This window comes from Myxine glutinosa, chromosome 1, assembly GCF_964187855.1.
Source record: "Myxine glutinosa chromosome 1, kmMyxGlut1.1, whole genome shotgun sequence".
NCBI lineage: Eukaryota > Metazoa > Chordata > Myxini > Myxiniformes > Myxinidae > Myxine > Myxine glutinosa.
Window position 1 is genome coordinate 252738880 of NC_136261.1, and position 22068 is coordinate 252760947.

A 22068-nucleotide genomic window follows, 5' to 3' on the forward strand; every position below is an offset into this window, starting at 1 on the left:
ACACCATTTCAGACCTTCACACCATTTCAGACCTTCACACCATTTCAGACCTTCACACCATTTCAGACCTTCACACCATTTCAGACCTTCACACCATTTCAGACCTTCACACCATTTCAGACCTTCACACCATTTCAGACCTTCACACCATTTCAGACCTTCACACCATTTCAGACCTTCACACCATTTCAGACCTTCACACCATTTCAGACCTTCACACCATTTCAGACCTTCACACCATTTCAGACCTTTACACCATTTCAGACCTTTATAGACTGTTACACCTTTTTATACCTTTACACCTTTTTATACCTTTACATCTTTGCAGACCTTTACACCTTTGCAGACCTTTACACCTTTGCAGACCTTTACACCTTTGCAGACCTTTACACCTTTGCAGACCGTTACACCTTTGCAGACCGTTACACCTTTGCAGACCGTTACACCTTTGCAGACCGTTACACCTTTGCAGACCGTTACACCTTTGCAGACCGTTACACCTTTGCAGACCTTTTACACCTTTGCAGACCTTTACACCTTTGCAGACCTTTACACCTTTGCAGACCTTTACACCTTTGCAGACCTTTACACCTTTGCAGACCTTTACACCTTTGCAGACCTTTACACCTTTGCAGACCGTTACACCTTTGCAGACCTTTACATCTTTGCAGACCTTTACACCTTTGCAGACCGTTACACCTTTGCAGACCATTACACCTTTGCAGACCTTTTACACCTTTGCAGACCTTTTACACCTTTGCAGACCTTTACGCCATTTCAGACCTTTACACCTTTTCAGACCTTTACACCTTTTCAGACCTTTACACCTTTTCAGACCTTTACACCTTTTCAGACCTTTACACCTTCACAGACTATTACACCTTTTCAGACCTTTTCACACCATTTTCAGACCTTTACACCTTTTCAGACCTTTACACCATTTCAAACCTTTGCCCTTTAGACCATTTAGATCTTTCATTTGCAAACAATGACCTTTGTTGTCGTAAATCCTTTTCTATGTATTTAGCACACAGAACAAGTCCTGGTGAGGGTCTGCAATCTCTGATTGCTCTTTCTAGTTCATTCTGATTTGGACTCATTCGCTTATGCATTTTGATTTATGTGAAATTTCTGGTGTATGCCTGAGGGCCATACTACACTCGTGTATTCAAAATAATGGTGGAATGTTTGATCCCCTCACTCTTCCTTCCCAAATCCTTCTTTATACAAATACAGTAGTGTACTTTTTTTTTTTTTTTACCTCGATCTACATCTAAGCGTTTTCCCTTCATCCCCACTCATATAACTCCTCTAACCTTTCCTATCGTCTTTTCTTTTTTTTGTCTTCTCCATTTCCCTCTCCCTTTCCACTACCTCTCTCCTCCCCCAAAATATAATTCACTTTGTGCATATGTAAAACAGTTGGCCTCAATTATTAGTATTTCTTTCCAGTAAAAGCTAAATGGAAAACACAATATGATGTGTGCAAAAAAAATAAAAAGATAAATGAAAAACATTCATGTGTTCAGCACTGTGTATATTATTATTAAATACTTATTCTTTTTTTTTTTTCTTTGTGCTTCACAGGTAAGCTTTTTGAAAGAATTTTGTGCATTTTCTCAAACTCTTCAACCTCAAGACAGAGACAGCTTTTTTAAATCCCTGTCTAGTTTTGGAATTCTTCCGGCATTGGAAGTTGTTTTGGTAAGTTTTGCCATTGAGATATGGCGGCAATTATTTGATGTTTTGAGTGGTTATTGATGACATGACAGCTACCTGATGTGTGCAGAGTTTTACTGATGCCACTTTTCTTAGTAAATGCATTTTCACCCTTTGAAATACCATTATTTGTAGAACTTAAAATGTTGCACTCACTTGAAGGCATTTATGAAATACTGGTTTATTAATTTTGTGTTATAGCTTCATTGGCTTCCATTTACATATAAAATCCTCTTTTGTGTCATTAACAACAATTAACTTTTTTTTTACAGGCTCTAAGGCTCGTGGAGGAGCTCCAACTTAAATTACGCACACATACAGATAGATACATGGACAAAACATCAGACTTGACTTTCACACAAACACAGCTGCTGAGATGTTGAGATGTCACATAGCTGCTGAGAAGTGATGTCATTTCCAAGAGCACTCTGTGCCAGCAATGTCATCTTTATTTCGTCGCTTTTCTATCTGCACTCAGGGAGGCAATCAAGGATGAATTTCCTCCTTTCCAAGGATTCCAAACTATGCCAGTTTTTTCCCCTGTTCTATCTCTGAAATGCTGAGCAAGGAAGCAGCACGTACCATTTTTTTACCTCCACCACCAAAGGTGGATGGAGGTTATGTTTTCACCCCTGTCTTTCTGTTTGTTTGTTTGTCTGTCCGTTTGTGAACAAAATATTTCAAAGTTGTGGACAGATTCGGACGAAATTTGGCAGAGATATAGCGTATGTGACAAGGACGAAATGATTTGATTTTGGTGAAGATCCGGATTCGGATCTGGCTAATACAATTCTTAGTGATTCTTCACCATTGGGAGATAGGGCAAAAAACGATACATAGCAGGATATCTCCAAAAGTTGGGGACGGATTTGGACGAAACTTGGTGGACCGGTTTGGTGTCTCACAAGGACTATTCCATTCAGTTTTGGTGAAGATCTGGATCCACATAGTATATTTTTTTAAGTGAATCTTCACCGTTGAGTGATATGGCCAACCAGGCGGAAGTATGCTCTCTACTGAGTGCCGTTTTAGTTAGTTTTTGTTACGACTCGGCCAGGTTTTGAACCGCCGACCTCCCAGACTGGGAGCGGGTTGTCTCTAACCACTATTGGTTAGGTTTACGTATGAGTCTGACATAATAAATACAGATTATGAAGAGAGATAATGATAAATTATGGAAATGAATGCAGACTTTAACCAATGATGTTGTCAGTGACTTGATTGGTCATTATAGATTACTAGCAGAAGTACCCGGCATTGCCGGGCGGGGAGGGGAGGGGAGGGGGGAAGGGAGGGGAGAAGAGGGGGGGAGGGGAGGGGAGAAGAGGGGGGGAGGGGAGAAGAGGGGGAGGGGGAGGGGGTGAGGTGGAGAAGAGGAGGAGAGGGGAGAAGAGGAGGGATGGGGAGGGGGGAATGGGGGAGGGGCGGGGGGAGGGGGAGGGGGGGAATGCCTCCCCCCTCCCCCCTCCCCCTCTTTAACCAATGATGTTGTCAGTGCCTTGATTGGTCATTATAGATTAATTCTTGCAATTAGTCTCCTACCCAGATGGGACTGACTATAGGTTTGCTCTTCGCCTGTCTGTCTGTCCATCCGTCTGTTCGTCCCACCTATATTTTTCTGCTTTTTTTCCATACCCTTTAACATATTCAACTGAAACTTGGTACTTGGGTTTATTATGATAAATTACAGAAGTTTGAGTTTCGGAGCATTTCGCCATTTGTCCATGGAGTTTTGCACTTCATGGACTATAAAATATCACTTATTATACATGGATCAGTTTTCCAGACGAACCAACTGAAAATTTGTACATGGCTTTATTATGATAAGTTACGGAACTAGTTTTTGGGGTCATGTACTCGATTGCAAAGCAATTCCCCCTCTTATTTTCCTTAGTCATTAGGAAAATGAGGGAGTCATTTTTTTTCCACCTTACCAGCCCTTCCAATATATTTTGCACATGGAATAAATAGGGCATTTTTGATTCTTCATGGTTATCTAAACAATTGGGATGTATATCTGGACCATCCACAATGGTTCTTTTTTTTTGCAGGGAATGGATGATGCGCAGGTGCGAGCAGCAGCGACAGACATCTTTTCATACATCGTCGAGTACAGCCCGTCGATGGTACGGGAATTTGTGGTGCAGGAGGCACAGCAGAATGATGATGTGAGTGCACTCTTCTTCTCGGCAATAATTGCAATCATTCATGATGTGCTTCTGTGATGGGAAGTCCTCACTTAGCTCGACCCACAAACAAGGTATAGCGTCACAGGTAACAAACAACTTGCTCTGCTAGGCCTCTGTTACATGTCAATCTAACATACCCGAAACATGTGGACCATACTACACTGCCACAGTCTAGCTATGGATCCCACCCCCTTCCACGTAACAATAACAATATGTATATAAATATACAGTGTGTGGTGAAATAATCATCCCTCGAACTCCAAGCGTGAGCTTTTATTCAATCAAGTCTCCACTCTTCTACAAAAGAATGGCGTACAGTAAGCAGGCAGTAATATAAAGTATTATTATGCAAATGAGCCACGAGCAAAGAAGCATACGAAACTTACCAACTCGAACCCAGTCTCAAGCAGACAGTCCCCTCACCCTCAATCCAACTTACTTATAAAGGCATGACCACTAGAGAGAGAACTGCATCAGATGTAATTCCATAATTTCATCACATTCACCCACCAATTCAATTTCCAGCAAGCCCACATGCATATAACATTGGTCTATCTATTAAAGGCCAGCAAGCTCTCTAGCGTATAACATAGATCAATAACATGCAATCAAGAACATGATAGCGAGGGAACGGCCTACCATCCCAACCGCTGCGGCCTGCGACTTTCACGACCGGCCCGAGTCCTATAGGGAACCGATTCACTGGTTCCCTGGTTGTCCGGAGCTATGCCGAACGTCCTACCCAGAATCCCCTCCGCCACCGGTTCCAAAACCCTGGGCACGGAAGGCAGGCTCGGTTCCGACGAGGACAGAGTATTCAGCTCCCCTGTACCCCGCTCGTCACTTGGCCCGGCGTCGGGACTCTCCCCACACAGAGCTAGATGCGACCCCGACACGGTGACCAAACGTCCATCGCCCATCCGTACGTGCGCATAATCCGGGTTGGCCTCAAGGACCTCTACTCGGTCAACCACCGGCTCGTATTTACTCTGACGAATCATTCGTTTCAAATACGCAGGCCCCGGCTCGGCTAGCCACCCAGGCAACGATTGACCACTCGAGCTGCGTCTCTGGTAACGGAACATCCGATCGTGGGGCATTTCATTCGTGGCCATACATAACAAGGTACGAATCGCGTGTAGAGCCTCTGGCAAGACCAGACTCCATTGGTTATGGCTCAGCGACTGGGTCCTCAGACCCATCTCCACCGCCTTCCAGACAATCCCATTAAGTTTCTCTACCTTACCATTACCTTGCGGATGATACGGGGTAGTCAGATGATACGGGGTAGTTCATCACACAGTGCCTTCAGAAAGTATTCATACCACGTGACTTTTTCACATTTTGTTGTGTTACAGCCTGAATTTAAAATTGATTAAATTGAGATTTTTTGTCACGAATCTGCACATAATACCCCATAATGTCAGTGGTTTTTTTTTTTTAGAACTCTTTACAAAGTAATTAAAAATGAAAAGCTGAATGTCTTGAGTCAATAAGTATTCAATAATGATTAATATATATGTATATATACAGTCACGTGAAAAAATAAGTACACCCCATGTAAAGTTTTGACTTTTTCAACATATTTCAACATACAGCTATTTGATCTTCATTTCAACAATATTGTTAGACAAAGGTGATACAATATAACAAATATCATGAAACATTTACATTTTGTAGTCCATGGTATAATTTAAATAAACATAAATGCAAATTTCGCATGTGGAAAAAGTAAGTACACCCTTGGCTCTAATAGGTGGTATTGCCCCCTTTGGCAGAAACAACCTCAAGTAGGCATTTCTTATTACTGTCTACCAGTCTCTTGACATCGACTGGGAGAAATTTTTGCCCACTCCTCCATGCAGAATTCTTTCAGCTGTGTGATGTTTGAGGGGTTTCTTGCATGCACAGCTCGTTTCAAATCCCCCCACAACATCTCGATGGGATTTAGATCCGGGCTTTGACTTGGCCATTCCAGAACCCTCCATTTCTTTCTCTTCAGCCATTCCTTGGTGGATTTACTGGTATGTTGAGGGTCATTGTCATGTTGCAAGGTCCACCTTCGGTTGAGCTTCAACTATCCGACAGATGGCCTCACATTATCCTCAAGTACCCTCTGGTGCAATGAAGAATTCATAGTGGATTCTATGATGGTGAGCTGCCCAGGCCCTGATGCAGCAAAGCTGCCCCAAACCATAATATTTCCACCACCATGCTTTACAGTTGGTATCAGGTTCTTGTGGTCAAATGCTGTCTTTGGTTTTCGCCAAACATGTCTTCTGGTACTGTGGCCAAATAGCTCTACCTTTGACTCATCTGTCGAGAGCACATTGTTCCAGAAGTGCTGGTCTTTGCCTAGGTGTTCATTGGCAAACTTTAGTCTTGCCCTGATGTTCTTTCTGGAAAGCAAAGGTTTCCTCCTGGCACACCTCCCATGTAGATCAAATTTGTGCAGCCTCTTTCTAATGGTAGACTCATGCACTTTGACATCAAGAGTGGCAAGAGCTACCTGTAGGTCCTGTGATGACATTCTGGGGTTCTTCGAGACTTCTTTCAGCATCTTGCGGTCTGCTCTCGGGCTGAACTTGCTGGGGCGGCCTGCCTGAAAAAGTTGGCAGTTGTTTGGAGTCTTCTCCACTTGTAGATGATCTTCTGGACAGTCGAATGATTGATTTCAAATTGTTTGGAGATCTTTTTAAATCCATTCCCAGACTCGTAGGCATCTATAACCTTCTTTCTGAAGGCCTCAGAGAGCTCTTTTGATCTAGGCATGGTGATGCCACACACTTCAACAACAAAGAGCAAACCAAACTAAATGTCTGAGGTTAAAATAAGACAGGTTCCTCCAAGATCCTCTCTGACAATGTTCTAATCATTTGCACCTGAGCTGGTGCACCTGATTCTTATTTTAGGTATTTGAAGTAGTGATAAATGTAGGGGTGTACTTACTTTTTCCACATGCGAAATTTGCATTTTGTATATTTAAATTACACAATGGACTACAAAATGTAAATGTTTCATGATATTTGTTATATTATATCACCTTTATCTATCAATATTGTTGAAATGAAGATCAAATAGCTATATGTTGAAAAAGTCAAAACTTTACATGGGGTGTACTTACTTTTTCTCGTGACTGTGTATGTATATGTATGTACATATATATCTATATATATATATCTATATATATATATATATATATATATATATATATATATATATATATATATATATATATATATATATATATGTATATATATATATATATACACTACCCTATTCAGCGCAGCGCTGATGTGTATATATATATATATATATATATATATATATATATATATATATATATATATATATATACGGATCTGGGGGACGGCACTCACGTTAGCAAGGGGGGTTTAATCCCCTTGTCTTGTTAAGCTGGTCGTCCGACTGGTCCTGGGGGTATGACGTCACGCCCGGTCAGCGCTGAATAGGGTAGTAGGCCGATTCGTCCTGTGACCTAAGTACGAGCGCCTTCCGGTAGGCAAGGAAATACTCCCAACCGGGCCGCAGCGTAATTGATGGATTGCGCCGAGCGAAGCGAGCCACGACACAGGCCGTTTACAAAAGACTAAACCTGATTGTAAGCGGTTCGGCCGAAATCGTGCCACAGGTACTCAATGGGGAAATCAATAAAGCGATCGGACGAGAAAGAAACCAGAGAATAAGAAGGAACAGGGATTTATTAACTACTATACAAAACCAAAGCAACCAAAGGAGAAACGAAAGCAATTTACAGAAGAAGAAGAAGAAGATGAAGACAGCGCACTTCTTAAACAGGCTTACTTATACCCACAGGACAATACATACAGACTCACACTAATAGGGAATTGCAGGCAGGAATGAATGGCTGGAAGGAGAAGGTTCAGGTGGGACAACAGGGCAGGAAGGTCCGGGCAAATGTGCAGCAGAGAGGTCCGCTCCAGGTTCACAGTTCGGAGCGAGCAGCCGACGGCCTCACATATACAGCTAACACGGCAGGGGCTTCCTGCAGCAGCTCCGCGCAGCTCGTCTCTCCTGCCTTCTCACCGACTCTCCAACTCGTACCTTCTCTGTCCAACTCTGTTCGTGCCCCCTCACTCATGAACCTCTCCCACGTCTCTGGTGGGGGCCTCGCGCCAAGGGTTTTTATATCCACGCCCTTGGAACTCTCTCAAACCTACCAGACGTTTCTTGCCACGCCCTTGGAACCCTCTCGCACTCTCTAGATGTTTCTTGCCACGCCCTATCAAGCCATGCCCACCGAGCCCTGGTTGGTCGTTAAGGGCTCTCTGGCTCCACCTTTGATGACGAGGTGGGGCCACGCCCTTCTTCTCCGATCCTGGCCTCGTGGGCAATGGAGTTTTGGCGGTGTAATGCCAACGAAACAGCCCAACTGTCACTGGCACTTGGTAGAGGCGATTGGGGATCTGAAAGGGGAACTATCTTATTTGATTGATGCAACGTAGAGTCAACTATTGGAAACACAGCCTTACCTGAAACACATACTAATGACATAACTATTGAGAGGTCCTTTGGTTCGCTATGTGTTGTACATGGACTAACTAAGGTGCAATCTTTAATTAACAGCCAATTAAGGGGAAATGTACACAGGGGTCATTTATAAGGGAATTTACTACTAAATTTACATGTGAAGGTTCTAAAAACCGTAACACAGCACCCTCATTCCTCACGGCACGGCTCGGGCCGAAAAAAACTTTAACTTAATGTGACACGCAGGTGTAATACCGCTCTACTATTAACCTTGCCCTTGAGTGCGACAGTTTTAAAACACAATTAAGTATGTCCCGCTTGCTACGTTGCACCCTGCCTAACAGATTCACACCCACAGGATAACCGAATTGCGGAATTATTTTCAAGCTACACATTTACGGTGGGGAGCATTATTTACACGACACTATTTGTATTTACAAAACTGCAACCCAGGACCTGTCATTTGTTTTGGGAAACAAAAAGAACCCTGTGGGAGAGAGGAAAAAGCATGCACTGCACCGATACACCACCTCTACATGCCCGGGGATGCAGGATTGATATTGCAATGCATCCCCAAGCATGCGAGCACCAAAGCACCAATAAGCACCATCAAGCACCATCCAGTGCGACATTGCACACAATCAATAAAAACAAACTGATGGTCTTCTTCTTGTCAGCTCCTGCTCTGCTGGCCCGATGTTCCTTGATGTTGACTCTTCTATGTTGACGTTCTTGTGGCTTGCTGCCTATTTGCAATATAATAAAAGGCACAAAACGCGTCCATTTTTTTTTTATAGCCCACAGGGGCCAACAATGGGTGGTCCACCTGTAGGGAAAAAGGGGCCCACCTCGCCGTGGTCCGCAAGCCAACTCTTCCCTGGCCATCGTGGCCGGTCCCAGCAGAGGGGCCAGGCCCCAACACGTGGGGTCCATCAGTGGTGCTCGGCCACAGTACCGTGGTCCATAGGGGTGTGGTGCTTAGCCACAAACGTGTGGTCCATAAGGTGGTGCATCGATCCAGGCAGCTGGCAGCGGCGGCTCGGGCACACAGATGCGGCTCCCTCACACTCTCCCTCAGTGCCCAGAGAGCACGGTCCATGGGTGGGGAGGAAGACAAAGCAAAGTCAGCGATGGGCAAGGGTACACATCAATAAAGGCAATGCAGAGGTGAGGTGCGCCTGGAGATCGAGCGGAGAAAGCTCGTCCCTAACGTACGTCACCCCCCCACCCCCCTGTCACCTACTCTACCCTCGCCCCTTACCCCGTATTCACACAACAATTTACATTTACAAATTCCGTCACTATCGTCTCGTCTCCCCCATATCTCCCCTAATCCAAATTCGTACCAATCCCAATGAAACCAAATTTGCCATCACCCAATTCATCATCAATCCCTCTTTAGGAGGAAGAGATGGAATACCAAGCACAATGTCTCACCCACGTCATGATGCGTCTTACACTCCAAAACATTTGCACAAAAATAAATAAACCATGGCATGGCGTGGAGCACTATCGTCACCTCAGGTGAGTGGATGCAGATGGTGCGAGGAGATTTTTAATCCTAACTACTTTCCAAATGACATTAACACTTTTACTCTACCAGTCTTTCCCTGCAAAACCATTGGCCATCTTACACTATGCGGTTCTAACAACCGAACTCCCATTGACCAAACTGTGGTGCTCATCAATTTGGGGTCTCACTCCCCCGATTCAACTCCCTGTGCCTTTGCACAATTTCAGGACTGGGTCGTGTTGCTCCCCTAGCAGGTCTACTCACCTGCACACCTCCGCCACTGCAGTTGCCTCCGAGCTTCCCTGCTCCTTATCCTAACCTATCTAACTGGGGAAGGCCCTCCCTGGCACTTACCCCCTCGGTGGCCTCTCTGGCACTGGGCTACCCGGGTCCGTCCTCCGGATCCTCGGGCCCCATTCACAACTCTACCGGCTCCCAGAGCCCACCTGCGGCCTCACCTGGTCGACATCCTCACAGTGGCGGAGTGCCCATTTAACCATACACACTAACAGGCCACACGCCCAGCCATTTCCACGTCACTAATGCACCCATCCAAACACCATTCTACCACACGCACCACAGATGCCAATATCCAACCACAATTTACCTACACCCTCTACCTACTTTTAAACTACCCTCCCCGGGTATTCGTGATAGGGGTCCATCTTCCCCATCCACCCCCTTCGCACCAAACCACTCCACTCCACGTTTTCCACACTACTCACTCCACACCATCCATTCCATACTCCATTCCATACTAACTATTTCACACAACCATTCCCCATACACCTGTTCACTTGCACACCTGTGCTCACACACACCTGGTGGCTCTTGCACCCTCCTTTCCTCCCAGGCTTCTTCATTCACTACAATGCCATTCACCCACACTCACAATACTCTGCTCAATACTTTTTCTACACACACACACAGCATCATCTGATCTAACTACTCCCTTCTGAAACACGCGCTCCCCGTCTTCCCTTATACTATTGCGCTCAATCGTTATTATAATCCACTAATCTGCTACGTCCCCTCTACAGGTACAATGTCGCTACTTAATTCTACAGTTACCTAAAGTCATTTCTAAATCCCTATCATTTTATCCTAACCCGCCCTTGGCGAGCTTACCCTGCCAAACCCCATAACTAATGCTCATGTGCCCGGATGGGAGGGATGGTGGATTTGCCATCCTTCCACATCGGCTATCTCTCACTATTAATTTGGCCCATCCAATTTTTGCCAATCCAAAATTTGCCAATCATTACTGCCAATCATTTTTTTTTGCCCATCATATTCCCTATTCCCAATTTCGAATAAAAACACTATCCCTACCACCGTCCATTACACTGCGAGCCTCGGTGCGTCATTACATTCTCAAAGCTCGGCTTCGCAAAGCCGAGCAATGAATGCGGGTGGTTCGTCTACCGTAGGTTGGGTCCGTCCGGCATTGACGATTCTGGGGAGGCGGCATGGTTGGGCCCAGGTTCAAAACACCATCCCTACGCGGGGCCTCTCTCTCCCAAGCGCGATGGGCCACCTGGCCCGGGTGGAACGCCGCCACCACAAGGGTGCGCCGTTCCGATCCCTCATATCTTCCCTCGAATCGGACCGGTCGCCTTGCCCGGCAAAGCCCGGACTCGACCGTGCGGGGCGGGGCCAGGCCCGGATCGTGCACGACGCTCCGAAGAGAAGCGACGCTGCACCGATCCCCGCGGCTCCCGCAATACCCACAGCCCGGCACGGACCGATAACTCGCGTCGGTTAAACGTCGGTCTAACCGCTATCCCGTTTAACGTCGATGCTCGCTTTGCATTCTCACACCACTCGTTCCATCTTCCACTCGCCCATCTCGGCGTCTCAGCGCCTCTCGTGCATCCCATGCATTCGACTCGCGCACCCATTCCACCATTCGCACACTCTGTCATCACACACCACACCTCTCGCGCACCTTCCTGCACACACTCTCCCGGTACGTACTCCGTACCACTAATGGGGGTGCACTCTCGCATCCGCCCACTCACGCACCCGTCAAAAATCGAAAGAGTATGGCATGGGCAACATCTGGGCCAAATTTGGTGCTTTTGGAAGAATTTGAACCAAACGGCCCCAAAATATCCCTAAGGGCCCTGACTAAAACCTCTTAGCACCATATACCACCTCACTCACCTTTGGGATCTTCCTCTCCATGAGCACCTGCAAATCTTTATAAGGATTAGCAAGTACGGCATCAGGATGTGAATTCAGACTTTGTACATTATCCATCACTTCCTTCTGCTGGTGCTCTTCTAATTCTGCCGTCTCTACAAGCTTGATTTCAACTATTTCTTTTTCTTTATTCACCTCGACGACCGCTGGCTTTATTAAAATTCCCTCTTCCACCTCAGCGGTCGCCAGCTTTCCCATACCCCGGGTCGCGATTTCTACCCCGGTCCAGTTACCTGCGCTTTGCCCCAACTCGCTCAATCCGCGCTCCTCGACTCGCGTTACCTCGTCGCGTACCCGTGTGCCCCTCCCGCTCAACCTGCGGTCAACCTCCCTCTCCAATTCCTTCTCCTCATACGTGGCTTGCCCCCTTACCAACCCCTTATTAATTTATTTGGCTTGGCCAATTATGCCCCCCCAGTTTGTCCCCTAATCTGCTTCTGAATCCCTCCAATTTGCTTCCTAACTTGTTTCCTACTCCTCCCAATTTGCTGTTTAATCCCTCACATTTTTTGTCTAAACCCTCAAATTTGTTGTCTAACTGCTCAAATTTATAGTCTAACTGCCCCAATTTGCTGTCTAACTTCGCAATTTGGTTACCCAAGCCATTTCTCAATTGCTCATTTTTGGCCCTCATTTCTGCCCTTGATTTGTCCCCCGACTCGACCATAAGGGCCCTCATTTCAGCCATAAATGATTGCATGTCTGTCACCGTTGGTACAAAGGGCGCGGCTCCCGCCACCACGTGCGAGGCGCCATCTTGTGCCCCTCTAACCTCGTGCGAGGCGCCGCCATCTCGTGCGCCTGAAATCCCCTCTGCCGCATTCGTATTGCTCTCCTCTTCCAATTCCTCCCTGGGGTCCTGGGTTACCTCCAAACCCTCTTCTAACTCCCCTACCGGCATCCGATCACCTTGATCATCCATGGTACGACTTTAATTTGGAATATTACTACAATTTCGGCTGCTCAAAATTTCGAGTGCGTTAAGCGCACTTCGGGTCAAATCCCACTCCCCGACACCAATTGTTACGCATCCGGGGACGGCAATCCCGTTAGCAAGGGGGGTTTAATCCCCTTGTCTTGTTAAGCTGGTCGTCCGACCGGTCCTGGGGGTATGACGTCACGCCCGGTCAGCGCTGAATAGGGTAGTAGGCCGATTCGTCCTATGACCTAAGTTCCAGCGCCTTCCGGTATGCAAGGAAATTCTCCCGCCCGGGCCACAGCGTAATTGATGGATTGCGCCGAGCGAAGCAAGCCGCGACGCGGGCCGTTAACAATAGACTAAACCCGATTGTAAGAGGTTCAGCCGAAATCACGCCACAGGTACTCAATGGGGAAATCACTAAAGCGATCGGACGAGAAAGAAACCAGAGAATAAGAAGGAACAGGGATTTATTAACTACTGTACAAAACCAAAGCAACCAAAGGAGAAACGAAAGCAATTTACAGAAGAAGAAGAAGACACAGCGCACTTCTTAAACAGGCTTACTTATACCCACAGGACAATACAGACAGACTCACATGAATAGGGAATTGCAGGCAGGAATGAATGGCTGGAAGGAGAAGGTTCAGGTGGGACAACAGGGCAGGAAGGTCCGGGCAAATGCGCAGTAGAGAGGTCCGCTCCAGGTTCACAGTTCGGAGCGAGCAGCCGGCGGCCCCACGTATACAGCTTACACGGCAGGGGCTTCCTGCAGCAGCTCCGCGCAGCTCGTCTCTCCTGCCTTATCACCGACTCTCCAACTCGTACCTTCTATGTCCAACTCTGTTCGTGCCCCCTCACTCATGAGCCTCTCCCGCGTCTCTGGTGGGGGCCTCGCGCCAAGGGTTTTTATATCCACGCCCTTGGAACCCTCTCGAACCTACCAGACGTTTCTTGCCACGCCCTTGGAACCCTCTCGAACTCCCTAGATGTTTCTTGCCACACCCTATCAAGCCATGCCCACCGAGCCCTGGTTGGTCGTTAAGGGCTCTCCGGCTCCACCTTTGATGACGAGGTGGGGCCACGCCCTTCTTCTCCGATCCTGGCCTCGTGGGCAATGGAGTTTTGGCGGTGTAATGCCAACGAAACGGCCCAACTGTCACTGGCACTTGGCAGAGGCGATTGGGGATCTGAAAGGGGAACTATCTTATTTGATTGATGCAACGTAGAGTCAACTATTGGAAACACAGCCTTACCTGAAACACATACTAATGACATAACTATTGAGAGGTCCTATGGTTTGCTACGTGTTGTACATGGACTAACTAAGGTGCAATTATTTCAATTAACAGCCAATTAAGGGGAAATGTACACAGGGGTCATTTATAAGGGAATTTACTACTAAATTTACATGTGAAGGTTCTAAAAACTGTAACAATATATATATATATATATATATATATATTGTTGCGGTGGTTCAAATCCCCACTCCTGACAATTTGTTGTGGTGGCCGGGTTCAAAAATCCCCCTCTTTGACAACAATTTTTGTTGCGTGATTCCCCTCGGTTAATACCGGAGAATCACGAATAACTTCAAGGTGCACGGATCAAAGTGCACGGCGCACGCGCGTGCCGCAGAACCGTGCGATCGAACCCTCACTTTCCCACGCCTCATGGGTGCCGAGCGGATTTGCACCGTGTGGAAAGCGACATTACCCCACGAGATTTATGGACCTGAGTCAAGCCAAATTCGGTCCCAGATGATAGGCCAATGGAGAAAAGACGTACCGAACAGGTTGGAAAGTAACAACAAAATGTACAGCCTTTTATTTAGAAGGCACAGAGAAACAGACGAAGATACAGCTTACCAACTCTTACCTACTAATAACCCCGACTTGGCGCCTTCACACTCTGACACACACACACACACACACTCATAGGGAAAAAGACTGGTGAAGGGCGTACCGATGTACGTGCTGGGATTCCTCACAATTGGCCACGTGGTCTGGTGTGCGCAGTTCACGGCTCGATGAGGTCAGGTCCGAAGGACAAACTCCAGCGCAGGTTGAGCTAGATTCAGCGCAGGTGGGACGAGCTGCCATGCAGGCAGACAACTTCAGCTCAGGTGAGTCGTGTCGAAAGGCCAACGCCTGCAGGTCAGCCGGATGGCGCAAAAGATCGGCGCAGAAACGATGGTGTCGACGAAGAACCAAGGCCAAAACACGTGTCGCTGGAGCTAAAACAAGAGAGTCCAGAGCAGGGTGTCGTCCACGTGGTAAAATCCAAGGCAAGGAGAATCGTGTCGTCCACGAGGCAAACAGAGAACGGAGCAGGAGGTCGTCCTGTGCGCAGCGAAAATCCAAAACCAAGAGAACAGAACAGGAGGTCGTCCTGCGCGCAGCGAAATCCCAGGCAAAAAAAGAATGATCATGCGCTGGACTCTGATATTATCAGACCTGCCCGCACCCTTCATAATGTTCCAGAGCCTCCCATTGGCTGAGGCTTGTCACATCATGGCGACGGGTTCCCGGCTCGCCATTGATCACGTGGGCCGTGCTTTTGGCCGCGCCTTCCTGCATATCTTAATGGCTTCCTTTAACCACACAAAGGTTTGACATCCTGCCTAACTCAACGCATATTTGGTCTTTATTACTACACAATGGGAAAGGGCTAATCTTTACATTCAATAAGACATAACTGACTTCTGCAGGCTACATATTGTCGTGCAACGAACTATAGGGGGTTTGCCTTTATGGCACAACCGCAACACTACCCCCTTCTCTCACCAAGACTCGACCCGAGTCGTCTACATGGAGCGGCTGGGGTGAGCTGGCATTCATTTAACATTACTTTTAGTGTGTCATGTAGATGTGATTCCCCTCACATTTTAAACTCTAATCACAGTGTGTGCGACATTTTTTTTTTTGTTTGTTTTTTTACATTTAAATGTACATTTTAAAACTAAATATGTCCCTCGTAATGCGTTGAGAAACTACCTAACAGATTCACACCCACAACCTTATACTGTTCACGTATTGCCGGAATTTTGAAACTAAACACATAACCGGTAGGCAACATTTTTACATTTTACACTACACACAATTTATTTTACCAAAAACTATGACCCAGGACCTGGACTTGAGGAATAAAACTTGGAGCACTTGTTGCTGGAGTCATCGTCATGCTTCTTGCCTTGGTAGGCGGGCTAACAAAAACTGGCTGGCCCTGACCGTCATACAGGCCATTTGAAGATCAGGGCCATCTAAATCTTCATACTTGCACACATGGATCACTTTTTTTTTTTTGTTAGCGGGGCCACTTGACAAGTGGTCCAAATCTGTGGCGTCAGTGCCACCCAACAGGTGATCCATGTGTGGCGTCAATGCCACCCAACAGGTGGTCCATAGGCAGCAATATGATGGGGGTAGCCAGGAGGTGTAACCATGGAGATGGGTGTGGCCACAGAGCCAGTGGTCCATAAGGTGATGGATGGATGGATGTGAGTTATGGATGGCAGCAAGATGCTGCGACAGCAAGGTAAGTCCTCGTGATGGCCCTGGATCGGGGAGGAAGAGAAGACGCAACTAGCAAAACAGGAAAAGACACGGTGGCACATGCAAAACACAGGTATGACAAGCGGGTGAGAGAAACGCCGGCAGAGTGAACTAGAGCCTGGCCCTACCCGTTCGTGCCCCCCACCGTTAACTACACTACCCTAGCCCTCCTTGTATTCACAATTCGTCTCTACGTTTTGTCTCCCACGTCCCCTCTTTATTCCAAATTGGTCCCCAACTCCCCCCAGGTTCTCCCAGGAAGGAAAGGCGGAATCAACACAATGTTTCATACTCATGTTGTGATGCATCTTACCAATCAAACATTGAGTCCCGTGGTGTGAAATCTATCCCCTTGTGGATGGTTGTGGATGGTGCGAAGGGGTCTTCACAAAATCCTAACTACACTAACATCATTACACATTTAATCTCCCTGGGTCTTACCCTGCCAATCGGCCTTCTCTAAACTATGTGGTTCTAAGAACCCGAATTCCCATTGCCCACACTGTGGTGCCCTCCTGGATTTGGGTCTAACTCCACCATTTTTCAACCTGTGCCCTCGCACAATTTTGGGGCTTGGTCGTGTGGCTCTTACCAGCAGGTCGACCTACCTGCACCCCTCTGTTCACTGGAGCCGCCTCCCCGAGCTTGCCTGCTCCTCACTCTACCCTATCTGGGGAAGGCCCTCCCTGGCGCTTACCCCCTGATGCCCACCTTGGCATTGGGCAACCCGGGTCCCTCCTTGGATCCTCGGGCCCCACTCACTCTAACCTAACTGGCTCCCTGAGCCTCCCTGCGTCCTTACCTGGCCAACGAGCTCCCAGTGACGGAGTGTCCCAATAACTATTTCTACTAATTAAGCCACACGCCCAGCCATTCCACCACCTCATGCACCTCACAAAAAAACCATCTCCACAATCAGCACCACAGGTGTCAATATCCATGCAATTTACCTGTACCTCTATCTAACTTTAATCTACCCCGCCGGGTCTCTGTGAATTGGTTCAATTCCCCCCATTCAATCCTTCGCACCATGCATTCCACACCAATTATTTTCACACCATGCATTCCACACCAATTATTTTCACACCAACACAATTCCATTTATTCTTACACACAGCATCATTAATCTAACTATTTTCCCCTATAACACATGCCTTCCTTGTCGTCCCTTTAAACTATGCACACTCTTTGTTAACAACCAGCTAAACTCTACGTCCCCACTACAGTTCATTGTCACTACTTAAATCTCTGTCCCTATTGTCTCTCTTGATCCCTAACCATTATCCTAGCCCTCCCTCAGGTAGTGCATCGGTGCCCCCTTGGAGCAACCACTGCTGGCCCCTCCATGGGCCTAACAATGCTATCCCCCTAAACTAGTGCTCATGGGCCCCCTACATCGTGGGGAATGGTCACACCACCATACCCCCACGTGGGGGGTACAAAACTCCCCCCAGTCTTCTAAGCTATGAGCCCCCATCTATAGAGGTACTTGGTCGCGGCTCGGCCTCTAAGGGCCGAGCGATCCATGAGGGTGCCTGCTCGCCTGTATCGGGTTTTATCCGGCCGGCAGAGACGATCTGAGGTGCGTGGAGTTGGTGGTCCCAGGTGCCAGGGTCCATCCCTGCACGGGGCCTTGCGGTCCCACGCACGATGACCCAATCGGCCACGGTTAGAGCACTTCACCTGGTAAGGTGCGTTCCTTCGACAATCCGAATTACCCCTCGAAACCCGCCGATCGCTCTTGCCGCGGTATGGCGCCAACAATACCGCGGGTGCCGGAGGTACGAATCGTGCACGCCGGTCCTTGTGAGACCGACGCAGCACCGATTCCCTCCAGTCCCCACGGTGCACCACCCATCGGGGGCTCGCGTATTCTACCCGTCTCACGAAGCACTACCCCGGTCGGCGTCGATGCCTGAGCCTGATCATTTCTCGCACTCCATTTCGTACTCGCACACACCGGTGCGCACACTTCTTTCACACACTCCATACCCGCACCCACCGGTGCGCGGACTCTCCACCCACTCCGTTCCATTCGTAACCCTCACAATGGGCCCTGCACGAAATCCCGGGTCTATCCCGACCCCCAAGCTCGCCGAACACCCCATCGCACCAAACACATTCCCGATATCGCTACTCACCTCGGGACTCACCTTCTCCCGGCACTCTTCAAGAACCTGCAATCTTTCTATTTGATTAGCAAATTCTTCATCTATGCGAGCACCACTCTTGCATACATTCTCTCAATTCCTTCCCTAATTCATTCTCCGTCTCTCCTTCTGTCTTTTTAATTTCAATTATTCCTTCTTCTAAAGTTACCTCCTCCAGCTTCTGTTTTAGCTCTGTTATTTCCCGCTGCGCCTCCACTATTTCCTGCTCGAAGGTTACCTTCGTCGGTTCCTCTACCTCCCGCGTCAATACTTCCATTGCCCCAGTCAGTTTTTCCGTGCTGTCCTTCAGCCCTCACTGGACGCGCATCTCACACCGCTTTACCTCGTCGCACACACCCGCGACCTCCTCGCCCATCTTACGCCCAACTTCCGCTCCCATGGTGTCCATCCGATTACTCATTTTCTTAATTCCACATCTTCTTTCTTCCCTCATTCTATCCATCCCATCACTCATTCTATCCATCCCATCACTCATTCTATTCATCCCATCACCCATTCTATTCATTCCCACCTCAAAGCATGCTCTTATCTGAGTCATGAATAACTGCATGTTTATAAACCCCGCTTGCACAGCGGGCTCGGCCTCCGCCGCCGGCCCCGCGTGCGAAGCGCCACCATTGTCTTCACTCCCTGCCGTGCCGTGATTACCTCCAAGGTCAATCTCTTCATTTACGTCCTGGGCCATTAATTCACCTTCATCCTCTACATGCTCTATTCCCACCGGAATCTCCTCGTTTTGGCCCGACATCATCCGAATTTAATTTTAATTTTGTTTTAAATTTGTTTTAAACTAAATTTCCACTCGCTCGTAATTTTTCAGTACGTGAAACGTACTGCAGGTCCAATCCCACTCCCGGACACCAATTTGTTGCGGTGGTTCAAATCCCCACTCCTGACAATGATTTGTTGCGGGGGCCGGGTTCAAAAATCCCCCTTTTTGACAACAATTTTTGTTGCGTGATTCCCCTCGGTTAATACCGGAGAATCACGAATACCTTCAAGGTGCACGGATCAAGGTGCACGCGCGTGCCGAAGAACCGCGCGATCGAACCCTCACTTTCCCACACCTTATGGGTGCCGTGCGGATTTGCACGGTGTGGAAAGCGGTGTTACCCCACAAGATTTATGGACCTGAGTCTAGCCAAATTCATTCCCGGATGATGCTAAGCCAATGGAGAAAAGACGTACCGAACAGGTTGGAAAGTAACAACAAAATGTACAGCCTTTTATTTAGAAGGCACAGAGAAACAGACGAAGATACAGCTTACCAACTCTTACCTACAAATAACCCCGACTTGGTGCCTTCACACTCTGACACACACACACACACACACACACACACACACTCACAGGGAAAAAGACACTGGTTAAGGGCGTACCGATGTACGTGCTGGGATTCCTCGCAATTGGCCACGTGGTCTGGTGTGCGCAGTTCGCGGCTCGATGAGGTCAGGTCCGAAGGACGAACTCCAGCGCAGGTTGAGCTAGATTCAGCGCAGGTGGGACGAGCTGCCATGCAGGCAGACAACTTCAGCTCAGGTGAGTCGTGTCGAAAGGCCAACGCCTGCAGGTCAGCCGGATGGCGCAAAAGTTCGGCGCAGAAACGATGGTGTCGACGAAGAACAAAGGCCAAAACATGTGTCGTTGGAGCTAAATCAAGAGAGTCCAGAGCAGGGTGTCGTCTACGGGGCAAAATCCAAGGCAAGGAGAATCGTGTCGTCCACGAGGCAAAGAGAGAACAGTGCAGGAGGTCGTTCTGTGCGCAACGAAAATCCAAAGTCAAGAGAACATAGCAGGAGGTCGTCTTGCGTGCAGCGAAATCCCAGGCAAAAAAAGAATGATCATGCGCTGGACTGGGATATTATCAGACCTGCTCACACCCTTCAAAATGTTCCAGAGCCTCCCATTGGCTGAGGCTTGTCGCACCATGGCGACGGGTTCCCGGCTCGCCATTCGTCGCCTGGGCCGTGCTTTTGGCCACGCCTTCCTGCATATCTTCATGGCTTCCTTTAACCACACAAAGGTTTGACATCCTGCCTAACTCAACGCATATTTGGTCTTTATTACTACACAATGGGAAAGGGCTAATCTTTACATTCAATAGGACATAACTGACTTCTGCAGGCTACATGTTGTCGTGCAACAAACTATAGGGGGTTTGCCTTTATGGCACGACCGCAACACTATATATATATATATATATATATATATATATATATATATATATATATATATATATATATATATATATATATATATATATATATATATATATATATATATATATATATATATATATATATATATACAGACTTGGCATTTAATATGGAATATTTTTTTTGTGGGGGTGAACTTACTTTTCAAGATGTCTTAGAACCAAAAGTTCATTGGAATTATGTTGAAATTATTCTAGATTTTGTTAATGTGACCTATAAAAGAAACAAAAACCACATTTGACATTTCGAAACGAATAAATTGATCCTTGAAAGTGATGTAAACTGATATCGAACTCAATTCATGGACAGTACTGTGTTAAACTTCTGTACGTTTTCCAGAACTATCTCTTTATTTTGCACATTAGCCAAATTTTTTTGAAACAAAAACAAAAGTTAAATTACGACTGGGATTGCGGACAGTAAAATTACAGTTCAGTACTTCGTGTAACCCCCACGAGCATTCAGGAGAGCACATACACGTTGAGGCATGCTGTTCACGAGATTTGCCAAGGTTTAGACAGGAATCGCTTGCCATGCAGTGACAATAGCCTGCTGCAATTCACACACAGAGGTAGGCTGGTGGTCCAAGTGGTCGATTTGACGCATTAATTCTGCCCACAAGTTCTCTATCGGATTCATATCCGGGGACATGGCAGGCCACTCCGTATGCTCTACACCACGGTCAGCAAGAAAGTGTTGGATCATGCGAGCACGATGAGGCCGTGCATTGTAATCTTGGAAGACAAAGTTTCCTTGAAAGGCTGCACAAGCAAATGGAAGCAATTTTTCTTCCAGAATGGCCCTGTACTTGAACTGGTTCAGGTTTCCATTCAGAACAACCAGGTCAGTTTTGCCCCCTGCATGAAAAGCAGCCCAAACGGTCACCCCACCACCTCCAGCTTGGACTCTTGGCACTATACAATCTTTGTTGTAGGCTTCATGCACTTGTCTGCGCACTCGGACGCGGCCATCTTGACGATAGACCAGGAATCTAGACTCGTCACTGAAGATCACGTGATTCCAGTGTCCTGGCTGCCATTGACGGTGCTCTGTGGCCCACTGCAATCGGC

At 47.3% G+C, this 22068-nt stretch overlaps 1 protein-coding gene across 2 annotated transcripts in view; it reads left to right on the forward strand.

Annotated features, from left to right (window-relative positions):
* Nucleotides 1-22068, forward strand: part of LOC137436370 (serine/threonine-protein phosphatase 4 regulatory subunit 3) — a 156534-nt gene that overhangs the window by 56160 nt on the left and 78306 nt on the right. For both annotated transcript variants that reach the window (XM_068130091.2, XM_068130098.2), the window contains exons 6-7: nt 1588-1704; nt 3771-3887. In XM_068130091.2, coding sequence (XP_067986192.1) covers nt 1588-1704; nt 3771-3887 — 234 coding nt within the window. The remainder of the gene's footprint in view (nt 1-1587; nt 1705-3770; nt 3888-22068) is intronic.